This window comes from Pterocles gutturalis, unplaced genomic scaffold (assembly GCF_000699245.1).
Source record: "Pterocles gutturalis isolate BGI_N339 unplaced genomic scaffold, ASM69924v1 scaffold5283, whole genome shotgun sequence".
Taxonomy (NCBI): domain Eukaryota; kingdom Metazoa; phylum Chordata; class Aves; order Pterocliformes; family Pteroclidae; genus Pterocles; species Pterocles gutturalis.
Genome location: NW_010122809.1, coordinates 41,505 through 53,853, shown reverse-complemented (window position 1 = coordinate 53,853; position 12,349 = coordinate 41,505). Strand labels below are relative to the sequence as shown.

Genomic DNA, 12,349 nt, shown 5'->3' with positions numbered 1-12,349 from the left:
CCTGCTGAGCTTGTAGCTGTAGGTGGGCTTCACAGCAATTTGTCTGTGAGTAATAGGATATTTTGTAATTGAAGAATAAAACTCAGTTTATAGTAATATAAAAGGAAGACCACTTAATAATAGTTGCATTACACTTACGTGAACTCTGGTTCTGCTGTTACTGCTATCGAGGATTTAATTTCAGTTTGAATTGAGCAATTGCATGCATCTAGGTAAATATGAAGTTTCCAGCCCTACTAGTCTTTACTTCCTTTCAAAGTAATTTGACAGGGTGGCTCACTCTATTTGCTTGTTACTCCCAGAATATGACTGAGGAAGCTACTAATCTTGCTTCTGCTTTCAGTATTTGGAAAGTTTTCCAGTTTAATTAGTTAGACTATGACATGAGTGAGACCTGCTTCTCTCTTAAGGCCTTGGATTGCCCATACAAACTATAAGGACTTATAAAGAATGTTGCTGTGAGAGAAAATAACTTGGAAATCAGTAGCCAGCCAGGTCACGGTTTGGTGGTAGCAATGCTGCGCCATGGGTCTTCAGGAGTTTTTCTTTTGTTATATTTTGTTTGGGTTCCTTTCCCAAAGTCTCCTGTCCCACATTGGGCTAGGCGGAGAGCCCAGGCATGCATTTCCTGGGGAGAAGCACAGAACGAATGCATGTGGAGGTATGTTGTCTTCTAATAAAACAACAAAATGCAGATTTTGGTCATTGAGAGTCAGGAAGACTTGTCTGCTCTCTCCAAAGGAGGCATTAGGAAAAAGTCTGAATTCAGCATGAGCTTTAAACAGGGGAGAGTCAGGAGATGAAAGAAGACAGAGGCATTGAAAATGCTTTTTACTGCTGATTTTCACTTGATTGATACTATGAATCATTAACCTGCCTATAGATGCTTATTTTAGTTAAATACAGTAAACTGTTTAGGTGGCAGTATAAAAAAAACCAACCAACCAAAAAAAACCCCAACAAACAACAAAACACCTGGCTGTGAAAGTCTTCTGACAAGAGACCTGCCTCTTCATCATACAGCTTGCCAGGTAACTTTTGGTTTACAAAGTATGTAGTTGATCTGTAATGATTACTCTTCTGTCTGTTGAGAGGTGTAAATACAGAGACCGTTTCTAGATAGCTACTGGACAAAGCTGCCCATGCCTCAACAATGATGTTCTTCTACATGGAGAGTGAACCTTGTCCGCTGTAGGGGAGTGGAAGTGTCACTTCTCATACAGTGCAAGGTCAAAGGCTGAAAGCAAAGTTATTGCTTCTGTGATTGAAAAGGTGATTGCTTTTACAAGGAAATAAACCAATGTATTTCCTTCTCTTCTGATTTAGTATTTTGCAGCCATTCCTCTTTTTATTGCATTCAGAATTGTTTAATGGCTCATTTAAGATAATTAGTTTTAAATGGGAAATGGGAAGAGGTTAATTAGATGGACTAAAGTTTTCACATTGGCACTTTGAATTAAGGCAAATGAACATGACTGTTGGAGTAATGTAGTCTTCTAATCACTTATGATAACATCAGTTATGGATGTAAAAGCTGAAGGTTTCAATTTTGTCTTTTAATTTTTTTTCAGTCAGGTTGGTTCATTCAATGAATAACGTGCATTGTTAAAACTGTGCTTAGAGGGGAAACATATGGTTTTCCTGCCTGAAGACTGTACAAGTATTATATTGTGTTTTTAAAACCAAAACAAATTGAGAAGTTTGACTGAATGTCAACAAGTGATTATAATCTTAATTGAAACTGGTCTGCAGTGCTTGCATTTAATGGTGGGGTTCATAATGTGGTCTAAAAATTAGATGGTAATGAAGGAATTAAGTGTAATGAGTACCTTTGTGGATTTCTACTTCCTTTCTGGAACGGGGTTCCTGGGGAGAAATGCTCTTGTAACTGGTGATATTTTATGGTCTCATGTGTAACCAGGTGGAGACATTTTTGGTGTAATTAAAAAAAATTATTTCTCTCATCATGCTTGCCTGTCCTAAATCCATCCATGCAGTTTCAAACACTTATTACCTTGTTTAAAGGACACAGCCTCATAGTTGAGGGCTGTACAGTACTTTCCCACCACAGCTTTGCTCTCTCTAGAGAGCAGAATCTGTCTGCTTTTACTTTATCAAAGCCTGGGTGGAAGGGGGAATCTTAAACTAGTGTTAGTAATTTCAAAATGTGTCTTAAATTTATTGAAATGGTTTAACTTAAAAAGCATTGCTTCTTTATTGGGCACTACACAGCTGCCTTCCTGAAATATTGTTTTCCCCTTCTGATCGCTGGAAGCCACTAAACTGAAGTTTCACAGCCTGTTGAAAAAATGTACTAGAGTGGGTGCTGCTAGTGGCAGAGGCAGCAGGGATGTCTGTCCTGCAGAGGAGGGGCAGTGTGGTGGCAGACTCTTGCTGAAGTGCAGCTGTTAGGGTGCAGTTTTTTGCAATGGGATGTTGGGCAAAGAAAAACATCCAGACATTTCTCTGGACAAGTGTCTGTCCACCCATTTTGCTGTCACACTTCCTCCCTTTACCTATTGTCTCTTAAATGTGACTTAAAATGGCAGCATTTGTACTTCTATGACAGTGAAAATAGAACCATAGAATGGTTAGTGTTGGAAGGGACCTTGAAGATCATCCAGTTCCAACCCCCCTGCCATGGGCAGGGACACCTCCCACTAGCCCAGGTTGCTCAAAGCCTCATCCAGCCTGGCCTTGGACTCCTCCAGGGATGGGGCATCCACAACTTCTCTGGGTGACCTGTTCCAGTGCCTCACCACCCTCACAGGAAAAAATTTCTTCCTAATGTCTAATCTAAATCTGCCCTCTTTCAGCTTAAAACCGCTACCCCTTGTCATATCCCTACACTCCCTGTTCAAGAGTTGCCTCCCCATCTCTCCTGTAGGCCAAATATTATATATATATATGTAATATATATAAATGCATGTTAGAATAAAGGAAGTAAGTATAATCTGAGAAGAGAAATAGTACCAGGCTGCTTAACACAGACTACATTGAGGAGGTTGTGTCAGATGCCATCTATTTAAAAAAGAAAAAACCATGCAGGCAGGTTTGACCTTCAAGGTTCTCTAGTAGTAATTTAATCTTTTTCTTCAGGGTATAGTCCAAGGATTGTAAAGCTTGATTAATTTAGTCTTAGGGAAGCCTAGCCAGTTGTCCACAGATCTGCTTTGTCAGAATAAATTGGCAGTAGCCTTTAGCCCTGGTATGCTTCCTTAGTTTCTTCAGTATGGGCAGGGTAGATGTGGTGAGTGGCATGACCTGGTCTGGCAGTCTGCTTCCTTCCTCCTTAACTTCTCCAGGCCCCTTGTGGCCGTAAAACTTGAAGTAACAGGGTGCCTGCATCTCTGTTGTGAGGTAGTAGTGGTTTGTTTCGAAATAGGGCTAGCTTTCTCTGTAAAGCTGTGGTCCTTCCCTGCTGAAGTGCTACACTCACAAATGACCTTTTAAAAATTTTGGGTCCCATTTAATTTTCTGCTTGATATTTGTCTGTGTATGTGTGGACTGAGATGCTACCACTCTAATTATTGTGTGTTGTTGTGTTTTGTTTTTTAAATAACTGATTTGTTCTTAATTCTGACAAATACAAAGCTGATATAGCAGGCATGTTGAGAAATTTTTTTGCACAGTTAAGGTTCCACATGCTCTTTGCTGCTTCTAGTTTATAATTAACTCTGCAAAACAGTCATGAAGCTTTAAGAGTGTAATCTACGCTGGAACATTCTCTTGTTAGAAGGCTGTGATCTCTTACAATGACAGTTTACTGATGGTGTATGTTCACCTAAACCCTTACAAATGAAAAATTGACTGCTACACTATTAAAATATATGATGATCCTGTGGGTGTGTTTGCCTTCCTCCAATATTTGTAGGATAAGAATGTGAAATGTAAGTACATTCTTTTCTAATCTGTAATTTGTACTGCAGGACTATATGTAGTTCCTCAAACAGACTTGAATCTATGGAGTCACTTTTACATTTATAAAGACATTCTTAATTTAATTTTTCTCCTCTTAGTTTGTAGTTATTAGTTATTTATAACTATTCTTTAGTTCTTTTCTCACACTGGTGGTGTTTATTGAAACATTAAATGATAATATGACTGTCTTGACTGCAGGAACTGGGAATTATAAGAAAAATACAGATTGACTTCTACATGGTAAAGCTGACTTGTTAGAAATGGGTGTGTGGAGGAATGGTAAGCCAGAGCAGGGTGATTTAAGGCAGGTCAGCTATGGAAGACAAGCTGCCTAACTTTATGCTACTAATTTGTATTACAGTAACTGTATTTAATATGAGAGTGCTATGTTGAGGCCACCTACAAATGCATGCTACCAAAATTCAGGATAGTTCTTTTCTAACATCTTGTGAAGTTGTGTTTCTATAGAAGTGCACTTGAAAACAGAGTATGAATGGCTGGACCAGAAACTTCCTTGAAAAATAAACTCCTTTTCATTCTGTGCTGACCTCATTGATGTGATAGGTTATTCAGAAAATGATAAGGTCAGACTTGCACTGCATTGGGAATTGATTGGATTAGAGGCAGAAGACAGCAGTTAAGTACATGCTGTGTTGAAATGAAACAACCAAAGGAACTTTCCTTAGTACTTTGTATTCAGGGGGTAGAAAACTTTATATTTGAAGTTGCCCATGGCAGTGTAAGCCTATAGAATAAGTTAAGTGGAGATGAAAAATAATTGCAGCTAGGAGTACTTTTCCTTAAGGGCTCATATTGACAGGAAAAGTAAGAATGATATGTAAAAAATGAAGTGAACTGTTCTTGCAGTTTACCTTTGGTGGTAACTTAAGGCTCTGTAACTCTACTGTATGTCTGAAATGTGTTAGGCTGCCATAAACTGTCGGTAGTGTGTGCACACCTAGCCTGTCTCTAGTTACAAGGTGATGCAGTCAGTCTTCAACTTTGGTTAAATTTAAAAAAAAATGAATAATGAAACTCTCCTATTACAGAAAAATGAAAACTGGAAAGAAGAGCGAGTTAAACCCGACTCCTGTGCCAATCCCAAGGTTGCATTTGCTGTGGCCGGGAAATTATTATGCATAGGAGGGACAGAAACATTTAATAGCAGTGGACCAAATGCATCCTGCGTTTTTTTTTTTCCTTCTCTTTCTTGTCAGATAGAACATCCATTATATTACAGAAGACTTGTTCCAGATCCAAGATCTGGATCTCTAATCTCCCTGCTTTTAGAGTAAGGGTAGCTGCAGTCTGCTTCTCTCTGTGCAGTGTGTTTGTCTAGCTCAGGTGAGTCTCTAGTGTTTTCCTGCTGGCGCCACAGTGTCTATATCTGCAGCACAGATGGGTCCTCCTGGGATGTGGCTGGGGTCTCAGGGCAGTCCTGGTTGTCTTTGCTTGTGCAGTGTGTTCTCAGACAGGGTCCACATAATTCTATGGTGTATTGATGGTGGCAGTCTTGCTTCAGGGTTTATAATAATAACCCAAGCAGAAGTAGTGCTCTTGAAACCCATGGTGGAAGTCAGTGCAACTGGTTGATAGCTGCTGAAGCTGGAGACTAAAAAGGTCTCCAATTCTAAACTACTTTTATTTGTCTTGAATGGCCAGATTGTTTACCAAACCCTGCTGGGGGTTCCTTTTCTAAGAAAGTCAGGTTTGTGCCCTCAGGTTTCAATTAAACAACTAATCTTCCAGGGCATAATAGCATAATTCTTTACCTATTTAAATTTACCTCCAGCTCAGCAATAGTATAATCACGAGATACCTGCTTTTAGCTGAAGTGTTCTTGAAATGTTTAAATTGTGCAGCGCATGTAGGGAGGAATGCTGCACAGCCTGTCAGCCCAATGCTAAGATGAGTTTACCCTCTTCAAAACTCTGTGGTTGCAGTTGCAACTTTGTTGAATCAAAATACTCTAATAGGGAAGAATTGTGTGGGATGTTTGCAGTGTGATTTGGTGGCTGTCAGCAGTGTGCTGGCATTTTTTTCTTAAGTCAATCTCAAACAGTTTTAATCTGCAGCAGTTTGTCTAAAGCTTATGAATACATCCTCTTTTTTTCTTCCTCCTTGTGAGGTTCTTTTTTCTACAAACAGTCACCTGGAATAAATGTCCTTTCCACAAGGCTAGGATAGATGTATAGAAAATGTTCTGCCTTACTCATCTAAAAAAATTCCTGTTGCATAATTTTGTAGTAAATGACTTCAATCTCAAGATGTAACTGTGCTTTTTTTTTTTTTTTTTTTAAACAAGAGGATATAGCAAGGCTGTTCCTCTCTAATGAGAGTTCAGAAATGGATGACAAAAGCTGCTTGTATTTCATTTAAGTGTGTCAAATATTTGGGGCTGCTTTGGAGTAGGACTGTTTGTATTTCAGTAAGGTCATTAGAAATCCAACCTTGGGGTTTAAGAATAGCTTAAATATCAATAATTTGTGTGGTATTTAGATGTTTTTAAAACTTTTCTCAAGAAAGTTCTTATGAATTCAAGAACTGTGTAGCCTGAATTATACTGGAAGAAATAATGTAGTATCCTGTTATATTGAGTACCATATGAGTAAGTACTTGTAGTTCATAACCTACTGTGCCCAGTTCTGGGCTCCCCAGTACAAGAAGGATGTGGACATACTGAAGCAAGTCCAGTGAAGGGCCATGAAGGTTATGAAGTGCTTGAAATGTCTGATGTGTGGGGAGAAATTGAGAGAGAGTGAGTTGTTCAGCCTCTGGAAGAGACTGCTCAGGGTATCTTAGCAGTGTGTATCCATACTTGGTGGTGGAGGTGAAGAAGATGGAGGCAGACTTTGTGATAGAGAGAGAGAAGACAAGAGGCGGTGGCCACAAATTCAAGTATAGGAAATTCCATTTAAACGTAAGAAAACCTCTTTACTGTGAGGGTGGCAAACACAGGAATGAGTTGCCCAGTGTGGTGGTAGAGTTCCTGTCCTTGGAGACAAGTCGAGACCCGAGACCCAGCTGGACATGGCTCTGAGCAACCTGCTATGGGCATGGGAGCTGTAGAGTCCCTTCCAACCTCGGCTATTCTTTGATAATCTCATAAAATAATATTGTTTCATGCTGGTTTATGCCAGTGCTTTGTGTGCTAATTAGTCACTTAATGTTAGAACCAAGGTAGACAGGGACATCACTGCTTTCTGTGAAGTGCCTTGTCTGATCTCTCTCTCTCTCCATGTTTATTCTGGCATATGCTAACTGCCAAGAAGTGTTACTGACCTGACACTTATTTAATGATATTGCAGAGTATTTCTGTTGCTTTAAATGTCTTGTATGAAGGATGATTTTTTTGTCAAGTTTTTATGTTACTTTTCAATGCTATAGTATTCTACCATTTCTCCTTTTATGGTAACATAAAATCCTTTAAGCCCTTGCTAGGTAATGTTGGCATTAAGTTCTCAACACGTTTTTCCAATGCATCAATTTTGTACCCATTTACCCTCTCTTTAGCTAGTTTATTAGACTACATATCCTTAATCCTTAAATATAAAAAGGTATCACTCTGAACAAAAAAAAATTTAAGTGCTCTGAAATTTGCAATTTTTTTTTTAAATATTAAGAAATTTTAAAGGATATTTTTAGAAGTTTAACTACTCTAGCTGTTGCAGGCAAAACAGTTTTTATCCTCTGAAGTGAAGACTTTTGCATTGAGTAGTAAATTCCTTCTTGTAATACTCTGTATTCTTCAGCTGCTCATGAAATTGTGCTGGCTTGGAGCCTAACACTGTTCCAAGAGAAATATGTCTAATACTGTAGTGATGTGAGCTAAGTCACTTGTGTGACTGTTTTCTTGACTGTGACCTACCTGTTTGTTTGTGGAGTGATGAAAATACATTGACTTTTCCTGTGTTCCTAAAAAATTTGAGTGCTCTCAGGCAGAAAGTATAAATATTTTTAAATGAAGTATATAGACATGAAATTAATTGGTAGTTTAGATTATGGGCAAGTTACACAGTAGTCATTACTGGATAACTATTTTTAGGGCCTTTGCTATAATTGTAGTGATGGTCTGAGGGAAAAGGCAATAACTTACTAATGCTCAAATTTGCTGTTTTATCTTTCAGAGCTGTTGAGTCCCAGAGTGAGGGACAGTGCACCCCAGTAGACTCCCTGTGGCGACGTTACAGTGAATTTGAGTTGCTGAGGAATTATTTGTCAGTTACCTATCCACATATTGTTGTTCCACCTTTGCCAGAAAAAAGGGTAAGGAAGCTGAGGCTGCACCTTGCTTTGTATTGTTTGTTATTTATTAGCTATTAACATTCTTCTGTTTCAATAGGCTGACTTTGTTTGGCATAAACTGTCAGCAGATAATATGGATCCGGATTTTGTGGAAAGAAGAAGAATCGGTTTGGAAAACTTCTTGTTACGTGTGGCTTCACATCCTGTTCTTTGCGAAGACAAAATCTTTTATTCATTTTTAACGCAGGTATAGTAAACTGATGTGCTTTCCAAATATATTCTTTAGTGATTATTTAAGATAATGTCCTCTTGCTCTTCATCCCTGTCATTGACCCATAGCTTGTTCTGTGTCTAGAAGGATAGACAATGTGAATTAACTCATGGAAAAGGCTTGTCCATCTAAAAGCTTCTTAGCAGCCCACTACAGTTGTACGGTTGGCCTTCTAATGTACCTTAGGACTTTTTTCCAGTCTAGTTTTAAGGCTCTTAAGAGAATTTCCACCTCTTTGGAACAGCATATTGGGAACTTCATGTGTGTTGGTTGGGAAGGCTTCCCTAGGACTAAAGCTGAAATAGTTAGCATGCTGTACAGCTGGCTGCAGAGACAGTACTGGCTTCCAGTTCACTTTTTGGATATGGTTTATTTAGCTTTGTTTTGAATCGTGAACCATTCATACGTGTCATGGTCCAAAACCAGTACAACATGTTATCAGAGAAGTTGTGATGCAGTTGTCAGCTAAAGCATTGCATTCTGCAGTTTTCAACTTTAGGAGATGTTGCATGTGTCTTTTTTTTCTGTGCTTTGAGAGATCCCCAAATAGCGGACTGAGCAGATATGTTTACCACAGTATAGTATGCAGATGAACCAGTATATGGGAACTGAAAGCAGGGGACAACCAACCACTACACGTGAGCAGGGTGACTACATGCACACTGTGAACAGTTATTGCCCATATGTTCTCTGTGTGGTCTTTGCCTCAGGCTGCACAGGTCCTTGGAGCTGCTGATAATTGAATAGAAAGAAGGGTAGTTATCATCTGTTGCGTAAAGAGCTGAGGTACTTCTGTAGACAAAGCTACGTGCCTCCTGCCCCCGGTTGATAGAATGAGGTGACTGAGTAGTGAAGAGGAGAGGGTTTTTTGGGAGGAGGTTAGTATGTGAGCGTAGTATAATGACATGTTATTCTTAACCCAGATTCTTGAAAAGACATGGGGAGGGTATCTGAGGCAGAACCAGAGAAGCTCTTCTGATACAAAGACTTGCACAAGTTTTGGCACTCTTAAGTCACTCTTAACATTCTTTTCCTGTATTTTTTAGGAAGGCAGATGGAAAGAAATGGTGAATGAGACTGGATTTCAGTTAAAGGTAATTACTGTAATTGTCTCATGACTGCTGTGACACACAAATACTCCAGCAAACATGTTTTAGGCTATTTATGAAAGGCTGTTTGCTGTTAGAATGAGTTAAAGGCATTGCTTTATGTAACTACAAAAACCAGTGGTGTTCTTTGTAACAGGTAAGACTTCAGTTGTTAAGTTCTGTAGCAGGCTTGTTAATATGTGCCTGTGATTGATACTCAACCTTGTAATTCTGCTAGTACTGTAGAATTATGATCTTTATAAGCTGTAAAACAGATGAACTTGAGCCCATAGCAGTGCTTTTGTATATTGTCAGTTTAGTTTAGCATCCTTTTAAAGATAGGCATCAGTTTTATCCTGATAAGAGGCGCAAGGTGTCAGAAAAAGAAAAGGAGTGAGCAAAGGGGTCTGAGTTGGAGCACTTCCCTACAAGGATAAATTGCTGAAAGGGACTAAGGTGGCTTTGGTGCCCCTTAACTGTTCAACAGAATGTGTCTGTAAGTACTGCTATCCCTGTTGACATCAGTATGTGGGTGGCTGGGTAAACTGGTGGAAGACTTGCAGGAATAAATGATGAAAGATCACACATCTGTACAGGACAAAACCTGTGAGAAGGTGATAGATTGCTGGGCTGTGCCTGGAGAAGCTGCTCAGTATTTGTCCCCATATAGTTTTTGTTTCACTGTATCATGAAATCACAACTGAAAACTAGATGGATTATGAAGAAACATTCTGAATAATGAGACCTAAAGTAAATTACTGGTGCTCTTATCCTCAATATCCAAGGGACTTTGATGCTGACACTTAATGTTGGTAACTTAAGTTGACAATAATTCTCTTCCATCATGGTAGGGCTTGCATATTGCTAGTATTCATAATGCAAAAAATGTAGAGCTCTCAAGCTGTGTTTTCATAGTCAACAGATCTTTATTTCAGCTTACACTCATAGGAGTTCAGAAAGCTTGTACTGCAAGGTACGTTCAGGAGTGCACGCAGTGGTGCGCATATGAAAGAAAATTCACAGTAGAATGCTGAGAATAGTTGCCTACCTAAAACAATATTGTAGATTAAATGAGAGATGAGCAAGTCCTGTTTTCCTTCTAGATTTGATTGTGTGTATACTTTCCCTTTTACAGTTCTTGTTTCCTTAGGAAAGAAAAGTAACTTTTTGCAAATCCTGGGAGAAAGCATCTTTCCTTATTCAATATCTGAAGCATGAACCCCTCAAGACTGGAGGTTATTTAGCACTATGCTGGAGGACAAACCTCTATTCACTATGTGTCTTAGACTAGAATTGGGGCACTGGTTTATGTGCTGCTGCTGTCTCTGCTGCTGATACATTAAAGCACGATGTGCTTTTGTCCCAGAGGGTTTGAACCAGGCTAACTAAACTTTAAATTAGGCATTAATGCAGCGTAGCATGTTATAGCTGAATGTTGATGTTGGAGACTTTGTTTACCCTGCCAACTGTATCATTAAATCATGCCTTTCCTCTCTCCCACTCCCAGCACTTAATTTTATTCTTTAAGGGATTTGTCACTTGGGATTTTAACCCTTCCTTTAGGAAGGAGGAAATTCCCCTCTCTCCGTAGTTTACTTAAATTATTATAGGATCATAGTAGGAATTAACTGTCTGAAAACTGCTTGACTGTACCCCATTTGATGGAGAGTTCGTCTCTAAAATGCTTATGTGTATTAGTCTTAAATCAAGTTTAAGGCTGGACAGACATTTTTTCTAACAGTGTAACTCTGTGTGGTGCAAATGCTTGAAAGTGGTGTGTGGGAGTTACTGTGCTGTTAATGGCAAGAAGGAAATAACCCCTTATTAGGGGGTTGAGCACTGACAGGATCTTGGTTCCTGCCTGACAGTGCTTGTGTACTTGCTGAACTATTCCTTCAGAGTGCTGTGTGAGCCTCTAACAAAGGCAAAAACTTGCCCTGTAACTGTAATGTAGGAAGTGATCCTTTTCAAGTGTGAACCTGTCGAATGTGCATGCTGTCCCCACAAACTTGAATGGCTTTGGTGCCTGATGTTTGAACAGAAATATAGTATTTTGTGAAATAGCTACTTAAAGGGACGGACTCTGATTTAACGTCAGTGTACTGTGAGAGGATGTATGAGGAGTACACAGAGGTGCGTCTGAATGACCTGAAATCTAACTGGCTTGTGTAATGACTTGTCAGGATTATAGCAAGGCCGTACAAGTCTGTGGAGCACTCTGAATAAAGGTTTGGAGTTACTGCAGTGTTTTGAGTTTTTTGTGCTATCATGGACATGCTTCCCCATGCTGCCTTTGTCTTCCCTTTGCAAGATATTGTTAGAGAAGCGTTGCATGTAATGGTGACGGTGAACCTGTTTTCTTACAATATCAGTCAGTCTTAGTCTTGGATGTTTCATTCATGTACTTTTAAGTTTGTGAATTATGTTTTGTATTGGTGGTTTGGTGGTTGGAAGGACAGCTAAAGCTAGCACAACTTCCATCAGTACCTCTCATTCTAGTTGCAACAAAGCAGCTGCTTTTCCCTCAACTTGGATGCTCTCTTAAGTGTCCTCCAGATATGGGGGTGCCTCCAGGTGAAAGGAACTCACAGTGATACTTAAATATGGGTATCTTCTGCTCAGGCCCAATGCAATGGGAGGTGAAATAGCCTCAAACTGTCCCTGTCTTATCTGTAGAAGTTATTGCAAGGGCTGTAAAGGAAGGACTCTGTTTTTGTTTAGGGCAAACACTGTGTTCCCTTCACTGTGAAATGCCAAATAGCTCTTCAAGCTCTGAGGTGGCTGTAACAGTGCACAAAACGTTCCAGTGGCATATACCAGCACT

General features: G+C 39.4%; 1 protein-coding gene across 1 annotated transcript in view; it reads left to right on the top strand.

The window, feature by feature from the left end:
- Positions 1-12,349, top strand: part of SNX4 (sorting nexin 4) — a 32,554-nt gene that overhangs the window by 1,775 nt on the left and 18,430 nt on the right. The window contains exons 2-4 of the mRNA XM_010077639.1: positions 8,049-8,187; positions 8,264-8,413; positions 9,484-9,531. Coding sequence (XP_010075941.1) covers positions 8,049-8,187; positions 8,264-8,413; positions 9,484-9,531 — 337 coding nt within the window. The remainder of the gene's footprint in view (positions 1-8,048; positions 8,188-8,263; positions 8,414-9,483; positions 9,532-12,349) is intronic.